This window comes from Nansenia antarctica (assembly GCF_963989245.1).
Source record: "Nansenia antarctica genome assembly, chromosome: 2".
Lineage (NCBI taxonomy): Eukaryota > Metazoa > Chordata > Actinopteri > Argentiniformes > Microstomatidae > Nansenia > Nansenia antarctica.
In genome coordinates, this window is record NC_137675.1 from 48,304,296 (window position 1) to 48,325,831 (window position 21,536).

At 45.3% G+C, this 21,536-nt stretch overlaps 1 protein-coding gene across 1 annotated transcript in view; it reads left to right on the plus strand.

The window, feature by feature from the left end:
- The window catches only part of chst12a (carbohydrate (chondroitin 4) sulfotransferase 12a), a gene marked incomplete at both ends in the record, with an annotated part of 1,995 nt that extends 409 nt beyond the window's left edge, over positions 1–1,586 (plus strand). Inside the window, 3 exons of the mRNA XM_080523658.1 lie at positions 1–107; positions 420–599; positions 1,038–1,586. The exon at positions 1–107 is cut by the window's left edge and continues 409 nt beyond it. Coding sequence (XP_080379784.1) covers positions 1–107; positions 420–599; positions 1,038–1,586 — 836 coding nt within the window. The remainder of the gene's footprint in view (positions 108–419; positions 600–1,037) is intronic.
- Between the last annotated feature and the right edge of the window lie 19,950 nt (positions 1,587–21,536).

A 21,536-nucleotide genomic window follows, 5' to 3' on the forward strand; every position in this document is an offset into this window, starting at 1 on the left:
TGCCCTTCCTGGGGAAGAACCGCACGTTCGACGACATCCCAAACCGCGAGCTCGACCACCTCATCGTGGACGACAGACACGGCGTCATCTACTGCTACGTCCCCAAGGTACAGTACCCTCACACACACCATCCTCCAAGGTACAGTACCCTCACACACACCATCCTCCAAGGTACAGTACCCTCACACACACCATCCCACAAGGTACAGTACCCTCACACACACCATCCCACAAGGTACAGTACCCTCACACACACCATCCCACAAGGTACACCGCCTCCAAAGATGTGCCATGGGGTTGCAGTATTATACTATAATCTACTACTACACAATATTAAAGGAATACAGAATCTAGGCAGCAGTGTTGCTTAAGTAGGACGGCCGACCCGGGAGGCTAACCCTGTTGTGTTGGGGACCCAGGTGGCGTGTAGCAACTGGAAGAGGATCATGATAGTCCTGAGCGAGAGCCTTCTGCAGGACGGCGTTCCCTACCGAGACCCCCTAGCGGTCCCTCAGGACCTGGTCCACAACAGCAGCCTCCACTTCACCTTCAACAAGTTCTGGAAGCGCTACGGCAAGTTCTCCCGCCACCTCATGAAGGTGAGTACTATGATACCGTGCTAGAAGCTGTTGTAGTTAGTAGAGGGGTAGTGGTGGTCTAGTGGATAGTGAGTTGGACTTGTGATCGGAAGGTTGTGAGTTCGAATCCCGTCTGAAGCCACACCACTACTAGTGTGCCCTTGAGTAAGGCACTTAGCCCTCAGTTACTCCAGGGGGAATGTCCCTGTAATTCGTAATTGTAAGTCGCTTTGGATAAAGGCGTCTGCTAAATGGCAAAATTATAAAATTATAATTATAATTGTAGTTGGATGGTTTTGACTTTTATCTTTGACTTTGACAACTTTTTTGGTCCAATAAGTTGGTCTAAGATATGTTTTTTTGTGTGTGTGTGGTGTCGATGTTATTGGGTGGTGTTTTTAAATAATATTTTGTGTTTTTAAATAAAGTTTGGTCTCTTTTCTTTTTGTTTTTTTAAAGGTGAAGCTGCAGAAGTACACCAAGTTCCTGTTCGTCAGAGACCCCTTCGTCCGCCTCATCTCCGCCTTCCGGAACAAGTTCGAGCAGCCGAACGAGGAGTTCTACCGCCGCTTTGCTCTGCCCATGCTCCAGCGCTATGGCAACCACTCAGACCCGCCGGCGTCGGTGGGCGAGGCGTTCGCCGCGGGTCTCCGCCCCTCCTTCTCCGAGTTCATCCAGTATCTCCTGGACCCCCAGACGGAGAAGGAGTTGCCCTTCAACGAGCACTGGAGGCAGGTGTACCGCCTGTGCCACCCCTGCCAGATCCAGTACGACTTTGTGGGCCACCTGGAGACGGTGGAGGAGGACGCGGAGCAGCTCCTGAGGGTGATGAAGGTGGACAACGTGGTGGAGTTCCCCTCCTCCCACCGGAACCTGACAGCCAGCAGCTGGGAGACAGACTGGTTCAGCACAGTGCCCCTACAGGCCCGGAGGGAACTCTACAAGCTGTACGAGCCCGACTTCAGACTGTTTGGCTACGATAAACCAGACACCCTCCTTAACGAGTGACACACTCCTGTAGCGCCTGACACACCCCAGTGATGTCTGCCCCTGGCCTGCACGGGCCTTTACAGACTAGTTCTCTACTGTCCATGGTTTAGATGATATCCCATGTAGAATATGTGGGGTTCCCCAAAGAAAAGGCTCTGGGTTCACAGAGCCCTAGTAGCAGGAAGTGATGTCACACCCTCGTAGTTGGCAGTGGTGTGCTGTCATATATATTGTACAGTAATGCCTGTGGCTGTGACGTCACGCAGAATCTTGGTAGCCGGCAGTGATGTCACGCTACTGATGTTGGCCTGGGTCTAGATGGATGGAGCGTTGGGGCATTAGTTAGAAAAAACAAACAAAAAAACAAAACATTTTTCATGAATTTGCAGTGAGATGTAGAGAAACTTTTTCAGGTTATTTATTTGGGCACACAATGTCTCAGTGTAGTGTTTATGTTCAAGCATGCCACGAATGGGATTTGTCTTGTTATGTTTCACATTTTTACAGCTGTCAACATTTTGAACCTCCTAAATGAAACCTATACCTCAAAACCAGAGCCAGGAGTTAGTATAGGCCAGTTTAACTTTAACATTTGTCAGAAAACAGAATCAAATGAATTAATTTCACTTTTACCAGACAATGTATTTACTGACACTCCAGTACACGTTCTATACGTGTCACTATAAGTTGTACTACTATAGAATGATTTACAAGAAATACTTAGATAGATACTTGCTTTTTACCTTAGTTTTAAAGCATGACATGTATGCAACATGCATAAGAATTGGTCCATTTTCAAAACGTGCTAAGAAAGACAGTATAACAGTAACTGAAACCGCTGTAGATGCTTTATGGACACTTCAAATAGTTTCATACAGTATATGCAATCTATAAGAATCATATATAGGTGCTTGACTTAATATTAAAAAGTACATTTCTGCATTATTTAACGGCATTATTATGCATTTTGACCAATTCTCGTATGTTTCATGTTAGATACAAGTCACTGGTGATTGCATTGGGCTTCTCCCAGAGTCTGCTTCATCATTACCTGAGACGGTACACATGGCTAGCACAACTCTACTCAAGATAACCTGTCTCCTCCTAGACCTGGCTCTGTACAGGTATGTCTCCTCCTAGACCTGGCTCTGTACAGGTATGTCTCCTAGACCTGGCTCTGTACAGGTATGTCTCAGTCAGCCAGTCAGACAGACAGACTACATTCTCAATCTCAACATTCCTTTCGTTTGATGTTTGGTTGGCATTTCGTTACAGGCTTATGCCTACAGGGGAGTTGTGGCATTATCTGTGTGATTTACAGTCAGTGAATGACACAGTTGGAATTCAGATACTATGGTTGCCATGACAGTGTTTTAATTCAGATACTATGGTTGCCATGACAGTGTTTTAATTCAGATACTATGGTTGCCATGACAGTGTTTTAATTCAGATACTATGGGTGCCATGACAGTGTTTTAATTCAGATACCCTGGTTGCCATGACAGTGTTTTAATTCAGATACCCTGGTTGCCATGACAGTGTTTTAATTCAGATACCATGGCCTGATAGTGCCCTGAAGTCTGCATATAAGGGAACAAAGTTCATATTCAAGGGAATCCTTACATTTTCTGTAAACATTTGTAAACGTGGGAAGATATCTGCTGCTGCAGGTAGCATTAGGAGAGGTTTGAAAATGTGTATGTGTGCAATGTTACTACAGCATGAGGCTACAACCCCAGGGGGTTATGGGTGACGGTCTGTGTTAGGTTATGTTTGCTTGTGTTAAGCCCAATGCACACGGCGTGCAATTTTGTCGCACCGCCGAATTCGATTCCATTGTTTTGAATGAGACCCGATGAGACAATGCACACGGCGTGCGATGCGATATTGTCGCACGACAACATTCGATTCTCCATTCACATTCATTCATTCATTGGTGTGAATTGAGAATCGAATGTTGTCGTGCGATAAAATCGCACGCCGTGTGCATTGGCCTTTAGGGCCAGGGTTTGGGTTTAGGGTAATTTTTGTAGGGAAGTCAAAGTTGGGGTTCTATTACTGTAAGACAGGGTTGGTTGGGGGGCGGGGGGAGTCAGTGCCTTTGGATGCTATGGAGACGACGTTTACACAGCAAAAAGTATTTTTGTAAGATGATTACTTAATATTTTCCTTTGAACGTTACACACAATGACATCGCTATGAAATAAGGTACCGGTATGTTTCATATGGTGTTTTCTTATAAAGGTGTTTTATGGGGCCCAGATGGTTCTAGGGACATTATGAATCGCTGTTTGTTGTTGTTTTGATCAAATCTGTCTCTCAGTGTTCTATGTGATTTTTTTTAAATGGGCGGCCCTCAGCAATGTGTTAAAGGGACGGCCCTCAGCAATGTTTTAAAGTGACGGCCCTCAGCAGTGTGTTAAAGGGACGGCCCTCAGCAATGTTTTAAAGGGACGGCCCTCAGCAGTGTGTTAAAGGGACGGCCCTCAGCAGTGTGTTAAAGGGACGGTCCTCAGCAGTGTGTTAAAGGGACGGTCCTCAGCAGTGTTTTAAAAGGACTCTCCCCAGTGTTTTAAAGGGACGGTCCTCAGCAGTGTGTTAAAGGGACGGCCCTCAGCAGTGTTTTAAAGGGACGGCCCTCAGCAGTGTGTTAAAGGGACGGCCCTCAGCAGTGTGTTAAAGGGACGGCCCTCAGCAGTGTGTTAAAGGGACGGCCCTCAGCGGTGTGTTAAAGGGACGGCCCTCAGCGGTGTGTTAAAGGGACGGCCCTCAGCGGTGTGTTAAAGGGACGGTCCTCAGCAGTGTGTTAAAGGGGCGGTCCTCAGCAGTGTGTTAAAGGGGCGGTCCTCAGCGGTGTGTTAAAGGGAGCGGTCTTCAGCGGTGTGTTAAAGGGGCGGTCTTCAGTGGTGTGTTAAAGGGACGGTCTTCAGTGGTGTGTTAAAGGAACGGTCCTCAGTGGTGTGTTAAAGGGACGGTCCTCAGCAGTGTGTTAAAGGGGCGGTCCTCAGTGGTGTACCTTACCCTGCCTATGATTTGTAATACTCGTGCACAATGGTCCTCAGTGTGACTGTACTGTCTGTTGTTATTTCATGGAAATTATCTGTGCCATAAACGTTGCGTGGTTATTATCCCACAGAAATGCATTGTACAATGTTGAGTTTTCATTGTTCGTTGAGTTTCATTGCCTTTGTTTTTTTAGTTTGTTGCGGAACCTTTTTTTTTTTTTTTTTTTTTTTTGGGGATTTCCAGTTGGAAGGTGTTTCTGATGCCTGCATGGGAAACTACAGGTTGTTATTAGGAACCCCCCCTTCATAACGGTCACATCTACACCTGGAGTAACGCTCATCAAATCAGCTGGTGAAAGTGGGAACAAGTCGGCAACCAACTGTTCTGATTTTTATTCTGAAAAATGTAAATACATTGCAGCGTTGTGGAAAATCAATGACACACTTGCTAATCAAGCCAAAACATTGCAATGCATTGGATTCGGTGAGTAATCCCCTCTGCCACCTAGTTTGTTTGTCATTGATTTTCAACAACGTTGAAATGTATTTACATTTTTCAAAATAAAAGTCCAAACATTTGGGTTGGCTGCCGACTTGTTACCGCTTTCACCAGCTGCTGTCACAAATGTGACATGGACCTAGGGAACAGGACTAATGACCTAGGGAACAGGACTAATGGCCTAGGGAACAGGACTAATGGCCTAGGGAACAGGACTAATGACCTAGGGAACAGGACTAATGACCTAGGGAACAGGACTAATGACCTAGGGAACAGGACTAATGACCTAGGGAACAGGACTAATGGCCTAGGGAACAGGACTAATGGCCTAAGGAACAGGACTAATGACCTAGGGAACAGGACTAATGGCCTAGGGAACAGGACTAATGACCTAGGGAACAGGACTAATGGCCTAGGGAACAGGACTAATGACCTAGGGAACAGGACTAATGGCCTAGGGAACAGGACTAATGACTTAGGGAACAGGACTAATGGCCTAGGGAACAGGACTAATGGCCTAGGGAACAGGACTAATGACTTAGGGAACAGGACTAATGACCTAGGGAACAGGACTAATGGCCTAGGGAACAGGACTAATGACCTAGGGAACAGGACTAATGACTTAGGGAACAGGACTAATGACCTAGGGAACAGGACTAATGACCTAGGGAACAGGACTAATGACCTAGGGAACAGGACTAATGGCCTAGGGAACAGGACTAATGGCCTAGGGAACAGGACTAATGACCTAGGGAACAGGACTAATGGCCTAGGGAACAGGACTAATGGCCTAGGGAACAGGACTAATGGCCTAGGGAACAGGACTAATGGCCTAGGGAACAGGACTAATGACCGGACTAATGACCTAGGGAACAGGACTAATGACCGGACTAATGACCTAGGGAACAGGACTAATGACCTAGGGAACAGGACTAATGACCTAGGGAACAGGACTAATGGCATCATGTATTAAGAAAAGAAACAGGTGGTTTACCTTACATTTACAGTATAGTAGATCTGATTTAGTGACCTACCTGTTTCCCTTCCCGAAGGAGTGGGAAAATGCAATGTATTCTGGATACAACCCATTTATTTATTTCAGTATTACTGTATTATTGCATTTCAGTATCAGTAGGTAGGTTGTAATGCTTCATTTGGTTGATGATGACGAGAGAAATAAAAACTGTGGCATGAAGAAAGCCTGTGACTGATTTCATGAGATGTCAGCTTAAATGCCATATGGTTTGTAATAGCGTTGATTTGTCATTCTCATTCACTGACCAGAATAAGACAAGAATTTCCCTTTTAACAGGGCCCTGATTTACATAGATGAAAGTAAAATTAAATCAAATACTTGCAAGGGGTATATTTGGAATGCAGCTTGATCTATCTGCTGCTCCACAGCTATGAGATGCACAGCACACTCAGTATAAGTGGCAGGACACTGCATTCTGCTGGCTGGAAGAAAGCATAATCAATAAATAAACACATTGACACACAGATGCTCAGGTGTACAGGTTGCAGGAAATCACTGGAAACATTATCCATAAGGACATTTCTGGAACATTCTACATAGCCTGTATTATTATTATTTTTTTTATCCCTCCTCCTCTCTAATTCCTTAAGTCACCAGCTGAGTTGAAGCAGCCAGATATGAGCAGCTCCAATGCAGGCAGTGAATGAATGTATGGGAGGGAGGCCTTCTGATAGACCACAGCGTAACAACTCTATCATGCTGCCCGCAAGAGTTTGGTTGTTGGACATATGTATAAAATTTGATTAATAAAATCAGTGGACAACAGTAAACATTGCATTCCATAAATTGGTTGCAAAACGTTAGTGTCCCACATGCAAAGGAATGTTGTGGCTGGAGAAGCAGCTCATTTGCATTTAAAGTTGAACACACCCGTTGTGAAACAGAGGGTTATAGAGACATGTTGGAATGTATATCTGGTAGATTAAAATCTGAGTGGTATTTTCAGCCAAAAAATTCAAGGATGTTTGGGGGATCCGAGAGACCGATATTAACTTGTTGAAAAAGTTTATAATATGACTTTAAGGAAACACATCCATCCTATGGATATCCCAAAATGTGTCATTGTTCTGATGATTTTGTTAGAGAGTGACTTTATGGCTAACTCTCTGCCAGTTTGCCTTACCACTCTTAGTTCCAGACCCTATCATAAGAGAACTTGAATTTCAATTTTATTGATTTCAATCTTATTCTCATGAAGTGGTTTGGTCACAACAAAAATGCAATGACACAAGCTGATGTGAAGCTCACTGATATGTGAGATGGTCTGGTAAAAAGGGCCGCATGTCAGCAATTCTCAAGTCACGTAAATGAGTAAATGAAAACATTTTTTTTTATGTGTGTTTTTTTGCATAATACGAAGGTTCAAGTGTTGACGAGCCCACGATTTTGACTGTTTTTATTTCTGGGGATGCCATCCCCCTCAACTCGAGTGCTGCTTATACTGTAATAATATAATGGTATTATTCTTATCAGGTGGTCTTATTCTTATATGGCTGCGAACTCCCAGACACCGGAGAAAATCCAGTATAATTTAGCGCGTGGCCGGGCAAGGTCCGTTGTGGAACGCACTAGGCATGTTGAAGGGGAGAGACAGCTCCGGAGGGATATAAAGGAAGACTGAAATACAATCATAAACATCAGTTCTTTTTAAATCTTGAATTAAACTAATTTTCTCGGCTGATAACAACATCGTTCATTTTATTACGAGCCACTTGCATGAAGTACACTAGGCAGTGCGGCTCACATGCCTGTAATAACTCCGCATATCCAGTAGGTAATGTGCGTAAGCAAGGTCAATACTCGACGTAGAGCTACGATCGTTTCCATGGTCAAATTGACTCACGTTGAAATTGTATAAATCACTACGTTGACAAGGTTTTCTACGTACGACACGGGTAAGATCAACATTTTATCTGAGTACTTTCTATAAATGAGGCCCCCTGTCACAACATGTAGAAGTGATGTTGACAATAACAATGAGAAATAAAAAGTGGATTTCAACTAGTGTTTTGTTCATAATGTCCTGAAACTGATAAAAAAAAAATAAAAAAAAAAGAGGATAAATACAAAATTCTGGTCACAGTGGATTACGTTGCACTTTCACTTAATTTTTGCAACAGAGCAGTTGAACGTTTTCAGAGGTTGCACAATGGATCAGGATGTGGAGCGATCAGAGTTGGTGAAGAAATTTGATGACACCTACCAAATACAAATGAAATAGAGTAGATATTTCAAATATGGGGAACATCCAAAGCTCCTGAACTGGAAGGCCAGCATTGATTTATGGTTCAAAAACCTGTTGGAGGAACTCCATCATCATTGATGATACACAAAAGCAATGATAGGACTTAATCAACACCAAACAAAGAAAATCACAGCTTGACCAGAAAAGGACCAACTATGAGGCTGCTTAACAACTACAGATCTTTTGCAGAACAATTAAAACAGGGCAATAAATTAGGCAAAAAGCAAGTAGAGAAGAAATGTTAAGCACTGAGGGGCCAATTGGCAGACAAAGAATCCTCAGAGAACTAGAGAGAAATGCACATAGATATCAGGGTCAAGGCTGAAAACATTCTCCTCAACCACTTCATGACTCCACTCTTGGTGGAGTGGGCGGGGCCAGAGGCTGGTAACAATCTGGATGTATATACAGGCACTGTGACATCATTTATCAGCTTTGGCGAGGAGGTGTGTGTCCCCTCCGCTCCAGGAAGTCTTTTAACAACGACAAGCCCTGGTTTTCATCCCAACTCAGGCGTCTGAGGTCGGAGAAGGAGGTGGCTAGGCGCAGTGGGGACGTGGACCGGGTCAAGCAGGCCAAGTACAGGTTCGCCAAAGCGGTGAAGGAGGCGAAGCATCGCTTTTTGGAGAAGCTGCAGCAACAGCTCTCTGAGGGGGATTCCGCCTCCGTCTGGAAAGGCCTCAAGACCATCACCAACTACAAACCCAAGTCCCCTCTGATGTCCGACAACCTCCCTCTTGCTAACGAGCTGAACAAGTTCTACTGCAGGTTTGGGAAAGAGAGGTTCCCGCCCACCCCCGCCCTCTCCCTCCACCCCCCCCGGCTACAACCACCACCCCCGTCCCCCAGTGGGGCCAATGTCCCTCCTGCTACCCCCACCCTCCCCCCTTCCCCTCCCCTCCCTCCCCCCTCCTCACCCCCCCCGCCCCCCCCCCACCTCCCCTTCCCCACCCCCTCTCTCTGTCACAGTGCGAGAGGTAAATAGGCTGTTCAAGAGGCAGAATCCCCAGAAGGCAGCTGGTCCGGATTCCGTCTCTCCCTCCGTCCTGAAGCACTGCGCCGACCAGCTGGCCCCGGTGTTTACCCACATCTTCAATGTCTCGCTGGAGCTGTGTCACGTCCCAGCGTGCTTCAAGGCGTCAACCATCATCCCCGTCCCCAAGAAGGCCATGGTCACAGGCCTTAACGACTACAGACCTGTCGCTCTGACCTCTGTCGTCATGAAGGTCCTGGAGCGCCTTGTCCTGGCCTACCTGAATCATCACGGATCCTGTGCTGGACCCCCTGCAGTTCGCGTACAGAGCCAATAGATCCACGGAGGACGCCGTGAACATGGCTCTGCACTACGCGCTAGAACATCTGGACACTGCAGGCAACTACGCCAGGATCCTGTTTGTGGACTTGAGCTCAGCCTTCAACACGATCCTCCCACACATCCTGGAGCACCAGCTATCCCTGCTGCAAGTGCCGGACTCCACCTGCAGGTGGATTACGGATTTCCTGACTGACAGGTCTCAGCGGGTGAAGCTGGGGAAGAGCATTTCCAGCTCCAGGTCCACCAGCACGGGCTCCCCGCAAGGCTGCGTCCTGTCTCCAGAACTGTTCTCCCTGTACACCAACAACTGTGTCTCCCGCCACCCCTCGGTCAAGCTCCTGAAGTTTGCAGACGACACCACCCTGGTGGGCCTCATCGCCAGGGGGGACGAATCTGCCTACAGGGGTGAGATCGAGGGGCTGCGGAGCTGGTGCAGTTTTAACAACCTGGAGCTCAATGCTCTAAAAACAGTGGAGATGGTGGTGGACTTCCGCAGGAAAGCAGCCCTGCCCCCTCCCATCACGCTGGGAGGTACCCCGGTGGCCTCCGTGGAGTCATGCCGCTTTCTAGGCATGACCATCTCTCGGGACCTAAAGTGGGAGCGGAACACAGAGGCCCTCACTAAGAAGGCCCAGAAGAGGATGTTCTTCCTCCGGCAGCTGAGGAAATTCAGGCTGCCGAGGTCCATGATGGTCCAGTTCTACACGGCCATCATAGAGTCCATCCTCACCCACTCCATCATCACCTGGTTCCCTGCTGCAACAGCCAAGGACAAGCACAAGTTGCAGAGGGTTATACGTGCAGCGGAGAGGGTGATCGGATGTCCCTTGCCCTCCCTCAACTCCCTGCACGACACCAGGGCTCTGAGGAGGGCAAGGAAGATCATGGCCGACCCCTCCCACCCCAACCACGGCCTCCTCACCCTGCTTCCCTCTGGGAGAAGGTTGCGGCTGCCTAAAACTGCAAAGGCCCGTCACAGGCTCAGTTTTTTCCCCTCTGACTGAATATGCACTGGACCTTTGAAACACTCCTGTGTTGTCCTGTTTTTGCATTTGTTTTTGTTCATGTATACATGTGAAAAAAGTATAAACACACTTACTGTAATGCCAAAACAAATTCCTATATGTGTCAAGCATAATGGCAATAAACGTTATCTGAATCTGAATCTGAATCTTCATGATGGTGAACCACATCAAACAAAAATTGTTTTACTGCTAATTTTTCACAGACCATGTAAAATCAAGGGTTCTTGATGAAATGGCTTGGTCACAACAAGAATGTAGTGACACTAGCCGATGTGAGGCTCACTGAAAATATCCTGAGTGATTTCGACAATAAGATTGCAAAGAATAAAAAAACAACAAGTGGATTTCAACTAGTGTTTTGTTCAAATAAAATCCTGAAACAGTTTTTTAAACAGACAGGATAAATCAAAAATCCAGGTCACAGTGGATTACGTTGTACAAGTTTCAGTTTATAGAGCAGTTGAAGGTTTTCAGAGGATGCGCAAAACAATCATGGAGGAGAACAATCTGTTCAGATAATTTCAACAGCAAGAAAATAAAAGAGTTAACGTTTGAACGTTTTGCGATGGAGCAGCATCTGTCCCTCCAAAAGCTTTCCATGAGAAATTCATTCAGCAAAATGTAGAAAAGTATCGTGAAAAACAAGACACATTAGGCAAGCTCAATCTTCTTGACTGCATAGTGGAAACATGTGCAACAGTAACAAAAGATCTGTTGAAACAAAAAAAGGAAATACCTTGTTGCTGGATGAGTTCTGTTCAAAACGTGGGTGCAAGATGTCAATCCCAGGAAATCATTGAGAAAGAGGACCTTAAAGACGACTTGAAGTTAAGAAAAAAAATTACCACTTCCGTTGAAGAGGTTCAGGAAAATTGGAAGGAAGAAGAGAGGTTGAACCTGACAGAGATGGAAGAGAGTGCAGGTCAAGGTCTAGGTAAAGCAATTCTGGGTGGATGCTGGGCGCAGGTGTCCCTTTTGCAATGCTATGCACTCCCACACCCTCCCTGCACATACCATTCCTCATAGTATGACACCTTTCTCTACGTAAATATATGGGGTGGGAACCTGGGTCTCCCACATGGAAGACTCAAGCATCTGCCAAGAGCACTTTGTCATGGTCCGAGGGCTACAGTTGAGTTAACATATCTCAGGCAGGCCTAGTACCCCATCACAACTACGTGATTCCAAATGTGACAGGGCATGGTTAAAAAGTCCTCAACTAGGGCAAAATCTTTTTTCTGTTTTTTCCGGATTATGAAAGGGTATATTGTAAGCTTTAAAATGATGTGTCATATGTTGAAATCTGAAGTTGAAGAAGTTATGGATATTTTAATGCTGATCCCCTCCAAATCACAGTTCTGAGAAAACCATGGTCAATGTCTTGAGAGAGTTTTTTCACAGAGGTAATGGGTGGGAACAATAGGTGGTTAACTCCACCCCAACCACTCCCTCAAGACAACCACTCCCTCAAGACAACCACTCCCCCATTACACTACCTGTCATTATCTACCTGTCATCTGTCAGTGGGGTTGTCAGCTAACCCTCAGGAAACAAACTTGCATGTTTAAATTGCTGAATAATGATAATAATAATAATAATTCAAGATTCATGATTTTTGTATTGCCATGTGTGCCAAACGTTTATTACATCCCATTATACAAGTACAAGAGAGTAACATTGTTATGGCTTCAGTTCCAGTCGACATTGCAGCAGCAAGAAAAAACGACATGGCAATATTTATATATTTTAAATCAAATCAAATAAAGTTTTCTTTGTATAGCGCATTTCTCACAAAATGTGACCCAATGCACTTCACAGAGAGCAAAGAAGATCAACAACTAAGATGGACATCAAAACCACATGATGACAGAACACGCAAGCAGGCAAGGGCGAAAAACCTGTACACTGTGCATCCAGGAAAATTCCCTTGCAGCCCTCTACTCATAGAGCGACTACCTCCAGTTTGCTTATCAGTGTACACACTGTCCACAAGTCAATAAAGTAATTTCCTCGTCGTCGGAACTGCCGGACAATTCATGGTCCAGAGCGGGGCACAGATCCTGGTGCAGGTCCTGGTACAGCCTGGTGCAGGTCCTGGTACTGGTCCAGGTGCCGCTGACAGCTATCCTCACCCAGGGAACAGGAAACAATAAGACAAGATACAATTGAGCAATATGATAATTAGATTACATTAAATTCAACTTCATTTTAAATGCAGTTTAAAATCTAACCAAAAGTGTAAGTAAGTAAAGCTTTATTTATATAGTGCCTTTCGTACATGAAATGCAACTCAAAGTGCCCAGTTTTTCTGAAGTCCACAATGATCTCTTTGGTGTTGAGGGCCAGGTTGTTGTCAGCGCACCACGCCACCAGATGTTCAACCTCCTCCCTGTAGGTCGTCTCGTCGTTGTTACGCATCAGGCCTACAACCATGGTGTCATCTGCAAACTTGATGATGGAGTTAGAGCCATGCATCGGCATGCAGTTGTCGGTGAAGAGGGAGTAGAGGAGGGGACTCAGCACGCAGCCTTGAGGCACGCCGGTGTTCAGGGTCAGGGTGGAGGAGGAGTGGTTGTCCAACTTGACGAGCTGGGGTCTGTTGGTCAGGAAGTCTAGGATCCAGTTGCAGAGGGAGGTGCTGAAACCACGGTCTCTGAGTTTGGTGACCAGCTTGGAGGGGATGATGGTGTTGAAAGCTGAGCTGAAATAAATGAACAGCCTAGCATAATAGAAAAGTAAAAAAAAATAATGTGTATCTAATGGGACTCTGGTGGAGGGCATGTGATGTTTTGTGCCTCATCTGCACAGAATTCTCTGATCTTCTCAAAGAGATATTTCTGTCTGGCCATGTCCAGTCCAGGTGGGGCTTGCACAGGAAGACCATCTATGGGGGGATGGACATCAGCGTTGCGCAGAAGCTGAAACTCGATGGCTTCGGCACCAAAATGTTCAGAGGCTACAACTACACCAGGTCTTTGGGAATCAAAGCTGTAATGAAATAGAAGCAAGACAGTACATTTAAAATTATTGTCCATTGTTACCAAAACACAATTTTTACGAAATACTACTATGTTCATAAAATATAATTTCTAATACAGTGACAATGATAAATACCTGAAGTGCTGGTAACTCTTAATATTTGGGAGCACTCGGAAGTAGCCACGGAGATGCTTATGCCAGTCGTAGCTTTCAACACACACTGTGCCATCCTCCAGTCCTACAAGCTACCTGCTGCTGAACAAGTCAAAGACCCAGGAAATCATCGTAGACTTCAGGAGGAAAAAGTCCGAGATCCAGCCCCTGCTCATCAACGGAGAGAGCGTGGAGAGAGTCTCAACCCTCCGATTCCTGGGGATGCACATGCGGGATGACCTGACCTGGAAGGACAACACAAAAGCCACCATCAAGAAGGCACAACAGCGGCTATACACCCTGAGAGTCCTCAGGAAGGAACACAGCAAGCAGGAGATACTGGTGACCTTCTACCGCGGCGCAGTGAAGAGCATCCTCACCTACGGCATCTGCAACTGGTTCTCCAGCTGCACAACAGCGGAGAGAAATGCGCTACAGAGAGTCGTGAAAACAGCACAGAAGATCACCGGCGCCCCCCTCCCCTCTCTGGAAGAGCTGTACAACACACGCTGTCTCAGGAAGGCCTCCAAGATCTCCAGGGACCCGATCCACCCTGGGTACGAACACTTTACCAGGCTGCCCTCGAAAAGGCGGTTCAGGACCTTGGGCGCAAGGACAAACAGACTGAAGAACAGCTTCTACCACAGGGCCGTCCAGGCCCTGAACACAGCAAAGACCTAGGTTCTGGGCCCTGGACAGTCTGGACGGATTGATGGCAGCTGCTGGACTGAAAAAATCAGGTGTAGTGCTGAGGCACAAACATGTACATTTCAAGCCTGCAAACTGCGACACTTTAAATAAATGTGAAATAACACTACTGTGCAATATGACAACTCTAGTCGTCTATCTGTACAGTACAGTATAGTCGATAGTGTACATAGCCTTTATTTATGTAAACCAGCTCCTTCCCTTCTTGTGATTTTTTCTTTTTAAAAGTTTTTTTTTTCTCCCTTTCCTAACACCAGGGGAGCCACCCCTCCTAAATTTCGTTGTTTGGTACCTGTACTGTAGCAATGACAATAAAGACCATTCATTCATTCATTCATGTTCACTTGCTTCACAGGAGAGCTGTCGCTCACAACCCTGGCAATATCTGACAGTGTGTCCACTCTTGTCTTTCGAAAGCACTGCTTGATCAGTCCAAAGCACCAGTCAGGGCCAAACTTTGTGTGGCCTGCAATCAGGAAGTGGAGGCCCAGCTTCAGGTGAAGCTTGTGAATAGTACGCCAGGCACAGTACCATAGCACATAATTGTTCTTATTTTGCCCACTGCAGTTATCACAATGAAGGTCGATGTTTGTTTCTCCGACTCCATGGTTATTGAAGAAGTGATTTATGTAATTGATGACGGCATTGCTGCCTTTACTCGATGACATCCCTTCATCAATTAGGTAATTCACTTGCTTAGGCATGCCTTCACACGAGACACCAAAAAGGCCACACTTGCGTGGAGTCAAAAAATACATGGGCCAGGGTTTCCGTTAACCGGTAATTACCGGTCTTTGTCCGGTAAAATTTATTGAAGTCCGACAAAATGAAAACTCGTCGGACATTTATGTCCGGTGAAAATAATTCCCTCTAAGCACAATTTGAATACAATTCGCTAAAGTTCACATTCTGATTCCTTCTATTTGAAAAAAGACGAATATATAGGCTATGTATTTCTTTTATTATGATATGATTTGACACCGGCATGATGATGTCTCCTAATGTGTAGGCTGCCTATGCGAAACAGCGGTTGTTTCCGGTGTGCGCTATAACTCGTGCACAATCGAGTCGAGGCAGAGAGGAGGATAGCGATGTTTCTCTCTGTGATAGTGTGATTATGCAAGCCTTTTCTGAAAGGGATGAGAACCCGATTGTTTCAGCTTCTCCCAGGGAGAAAGTGGTAGAGTTACCATCCTCCCCGAGTCCTACCATACCATCCGCTGACAGCCTATCTCTCCCGGTAACCGGCGAGCGATTGCGTGTCGCTCAAGTAGCTGATCAGTCATTAAACAAATGTTTTTTACATGCAGCTAGTGAGGAATCTGAAATAGGGGGCAACGTAGTTTATTTCCTTAACGATGGGATATTAATGCGTAAATGGTCTCCTCCTAATGCAAATGATTGTGAGTGGAATACTGTAAAACAAGTGGTTGTGCCTGTGGGTTATAGACAACAGGTGTTATCTGTAGCACATGAGAGCCAGTGGTCAGGACATTTAGGTATAACTAAAACTTATCAGCTGATATTGAAACATTTCTTTTGGCCCGGACTGAAGGCGGATGTTGCCAAGCACTGCCGCTGTTGCCATACTTGTCAGATGGCGGGTAAGCCTAATCAATCCATTCCACCCGCACCATTGCATCCCATTCCTGCTATAGGGGAGCCATTTGAACGTGTAATAATTGATTGTGTTGGACCTTTGCCTAGGACTAAAAGTGGAAGTCAGTATTTGCTCACTACTATGTGCGCTGCTACTCGTTTTCCCGAAGCTGTTCGGTTGCTTAACATATCAGCTAAACGAAATGCGTTCCCAACCAGCGAGACCTGGTTATAGAAATGACGTTGTTTTATTGATAAAAAAAGGGTCAAACTGGAAAGAGAAAATAGAAAACTCACATTAATCCCAAACAATTTAACAAACTTCAGTTAACGTAATGTGGAGTCCGTTCATTGATCGATGCTGTCTGTTCAGTTCCCAGAGGCGCCCGTTCAGCGCTGGACATATAGCGCGCATGCGAATCATGTTATATTATTATATATTATATAGCTCGCATCTAATCGTATCGGATGAGAAATAGACATTAAATGGCATATATAGGCCGCTACACAACAGTAATCACCGCGACAAACAGCTATATTAGATTTGGAAGAAAAAAAATATAATTTTGAAAAAAAATATTTTTATTATATTTTAATATGTCCGGAATATATCACGTTTGTCCGGTAAATCGAAATCTTCCCGGACACAATGTCCGGCGGCAATTTTTTCTAACGGAAACCCTGACATGGGCCCAGGCTGATGAGGGTCAGTAGGAAAGTGCACCTAAGAGAGAAGGAGAGATTAGATACATAAACAAATCAACATCTGCCTACTTAGGCAGTAGTAGTGTGTTTTGGTACACCAAATCAGAAGTGTCATAGGATGAACTTATTCTCACCTGTTGTGCAAAATCAAAACTGTAGTGCATTGTGATCTGCTTGCTTGCAGGCCTGGAGGTGCCTAGAGACAGATCCAAATCTTGACAGGTCCTGGCACAGGCAGCATTCATGCGCTGGTATAGAGAACGCTCCTTCGCAACAAGGTCAAGATGCTGTTGCTGCTTTTTCATCTGGGCTGATTTCACCTCGTCAGGCAGATTGACAGTTCGCCGCAGCTGATAGTTGTTTTTCTGGCACTGCCAGCACAGATCTGTGCGGGGTTTGGTGCTGGTTATCTGTGGCAGCAATGACTTCCACAGTGTTCGGAAGCTGCCCTTTCCAACAACACGCTCCCCTGCAAATACATCATTTTTATGAGTAGGAGATTAAATACATTACCGTTCATTACAAAAGCATTTCATTTTTCTATTACACTTCAGAACATGAGTGTTATACACAACTTTTACACATACCAAGCTTTTCCACAGCAACTTTGTAGAGACGCCAAACAGAGGCTTTGGTGACATTAGTTGGCAGCAACTTTGCACTCAAGTCTCTGTGACCAGGGTGCCTGCCAGGGAGGACAATGGCGTGGTCTTCTGCAAAGTTCATGATGAACGCCACCACTCTTTTGATGTCTTCAGTGTTGAGGAAGTTTTTGTTTGTTCGCTCACGTTTCTTCCTCTGGCGTGGTACTGCACCATTCTCCTTGTAGGACTGGGCAATGGATTGCAGAAGGTTTTTGCTGATCCTGAAAAAAACTGGTGTTAATAGGTGCTAAGAGGTGCTAATCTGATTGATGAATGCTGTCCTACCCCAACACACGCACACACACACACACACACACACACACACACACACACACACACACACATACACACACACACACACACACACACATAGCCTACACATAGCCTACACATAGCCTACACATACTAAACTGGTGCATGGAACATACTGTACAGTAGTAGGTCTGCAACAAATGTATTTATTCATTACGTTTAATCTTTGGCAACCTATTTCTTCCTCCCAACATCTATTGGTTTCGTAGAATTCAAAGTATAGGGGAGTCATATAGGGCTTTCACACCGGCAAAGAACCGTGCCGGTTCGCGTTCGCGTTCGGAAACCTCCGAACGTTGGCGCTGTCTGGCGAACGGGCCCGCGTTCAGAGGTTTCCGAATGCGAACGCGAACCGGCATGGTTCTTTGCCGGTGTGAAAGCCCTAATAACATACACACAGTTTCAGTGGTTTGATAGCTGATGCAAACAAAAACTATCTACCATACTCACAAAACAAATAACTGTTTGGCTATCCAAACAGGTTAGGCTAGGTTACGCTAGCCTAGTAAACAACACATGTAACTCTTTAAAACTTACCCAAGAACAAAGCAGAAGGTTTGTCTACAGACGACTGTGCCATGAATAGTGTAGCTTGTTCGCCGAAAGCGTCGTTTAGTGGAAACCTGTTTTGTGCCTTGTGTCATTTCTGAATCCTTCGAAGATGTCAGTATAGTTCCCAAAACGAGCATGTCTTTGTTGTCGGTTGACAACGACGCTGTGTTCATTCTGGTACTATAAATCAATTCTGGAGACAGCCTTTGACTGCAAGAGGCACCCTGTTGTTGGGACACTTTCCGTCTCTGCTGGCACTTGCAATCAAAATTGATTATTTTATCCATTTCTTTATTGTAATCGGCGTCTACTGTTATAGCATCTACTGACCGTAAAACCCTTTCGATGCTCACAGCCACAGTGCCACAGTCGTCTTGTGCCTCCTCATCAGAACTGATGTTCAGGTCAATGTCAGAAATTCCGTCGTCTTCTTCATCATCTTCGTCATCTTCCGATTCCGAGTTCCCGGAATGGGAGTTATGCATGTAATCCAAAATGACTGCCACAATAATACGAATAATACCCCCCACCCGACTTTGCTAACTAAATGTAGGTATTTAGTGAATGTAAAACTGTTGGATATGATATCGAGTGGGTTCTTCATCGCTTCGTTTGTCGTCCTATGCCAAAAAACGGAAAACACATTTTTTCACAACAAGACTTGTTTGGCTCGATTGCGAGGTTTCACAATGGCCGAGATGGGGACCTATTAATCAAAGCCTGTCACAAATTACCTCATAAAAAAAAATAAAGAGGAGGAAGGTGAGTCTCCGGTAGAGGGGGAACCTCAGGGCAACCGTAACCATAACCCTTACCTTAACCTTAACTATAACCCCCAACCCTTACACTAAACCTTACCCTTACATTGCATTTTCCTTCGTCTCCACTGTTACTGCTCAGCACTCATGTTATGGCTGTAGTACAGCCTACCAGAGGCTTTGTCATCTAATTAAGTGTGCTTGCAGTAGCAAGCAGCACTTATTGTTCTTGTACATATAACTTATTATTATAGCAAAATTTGCACCGGTATCTCCTCCCACAGTTTTGGCACTAGGTAGACATCATGACAGGTGTCAAAACGTGCGGCTCGTTCCAACTCGCGTTGCTATTGTCCGGCGGAAGGTTACGGCATACGGTTTACCCACAATGCCCCGTTTAGCGGACAAAAAATCCCATAGACAATGAATTGGGCAATATTGAAAACGCCACAGCTCGGCCTCTGGGTGACGTAAAGACACGCGGGCTTCGCCGGGGGGGGGCAGGGTGGTGACCAAAACACACACACACACACACACACACACACACACACACACACACACACACATATACACACTCACACACACCCACACACACACACAGACACAGACTTTTTGTGGAGAGAAATCGCCATTGAAATTCAATGGCGGAACTTTGAGAACAGAGTGAGCAGAAAACTTTTTTGAACTTTTTGTACACATTTTGCAAACTGCTCCCACGGCTACAATTGTATGTCTATATTCACAGTCTTTACATGGAGACGTAGAGCAACTCTTACTGTCACTTCAAATATCAACATATAAGCCCAAACATGAATAGTTTTTAGGTTTCAGACGTTTGTTTGAGAGCTGGCCAAAGACAAAAGCAGGTCTGGTCAGAGCACGTTGCCGTAGCAACCACCAACTGTCACTTAACTCTTACAGGTGTCCCTCTGATCGACAGCAGCAGGTAGGGTAAGAACGAGAGGGAGACAGAGAGAGAGGCGCACGCACACACACACACACACACACACACACACACACACACACACACACAGACACACACACACAACCCCACAACTTGGCCTCTGGGTGAGCTAGAGGAACGCGGTCTTCGCCGGGGGGTGCAGGGGAGTTAGCTAGCACTCGTTAGCTCGGCCCCTGGGTGAGCTAGAGAAACATGGTCTTCGCCGGGGATGCAGTGGAGTGGCCCAGGGGGGCCACAGGAATTGTCGCTGTCTAGTTGGGGTTACTTTCCTCCCTGCACCACAGCAAGGTTTCCAGGGGCAGGGAACTGCCTCGTCGTCTCCCCTGGCCCTCTGACAAGGTAGGGGCTTTTCACAACATTCATTAACAACATCTACCTAGAGATATCTTGCGATTGTAATCGGGGTTTAAGTTTGAAAAGAAGAAGAATTTTCTTTTGGAACAAAATGTTTATTCAACCTCGTACTAAACATTTTTTACATTGTTGCTTACAAGAATAATAATTTTTAAGAGCATGTATGTTTTTATATTCATGTGTGCTTGCTTGTTTAAAACTGTCAATTAAACTAAACTAAAACATGTGCTTCCCCAGTCTATTAAACAATGTGTGTGTTTTCTCTGTTCTAGTGATGAGATGAGTGCTCTGGTTAGTTAACTCTCTTGGTATAGTGGTTAGCGCGACCGTCGGTTATGCGGGAGATCGGGGTTCGATTCCCGCATGGGGCGTGTTACACTACAAGTTCCCGTTCGCTACAATACATACACTAGAGTCCATAATCCTGCTGTTTAATACGTACAGTAGACCATAATTCAACCATGTTGCTGTAATTAATATGGGAAAGGCCCAGTAGACAGCAGAAGCACACAGAAGACTGGACACAGGCTGTGTGACAGGGGACAAGCTCAGTGCATCACATCTGATTACACAAAGTGTATGAGGAAAGTTTTAGCTTCAGGTATTATCTCTGTATGTACTATGTCTGTACTTTCCTTCTCTTCTGTGACCAGATCTCCTTTAAATCTGTTATGAATGTGGATGAGTGGATGCTAGGAGCTTTTCCTTGGTGAAAACCTTTACCACGTAAAGCTACAGTACAGTAAATGTGCAAAGGGATCTTTAAACTCTTGAGCTATTCTCTCCTCTCTGCTCACTACAATCAGAACACCTACTCCATATGTCTTTCTCATTGCTGGCTAAGGAACCGTATTTTAATGTTTATGAGAGCATACATGGCCTTCATTCTCCCTTATGTGCTTACTTCTATTTGTGCTGTGTGAAAGTTGACATTCAGTCTTCAAAGAGAGACACTGCACTGCAAAAAGTCAGCTCTCAAAAACATCTTAAAACTAGTGCAGTCAGACAAAAAACAAGCATATTATTGCCTTGAGGTAAGATATTTAATCTTACTTAGATGTACTTTTTGCAGTGTGCACTACTGTAACTTAGAGATCTGCACAGAGTGGGAGGAC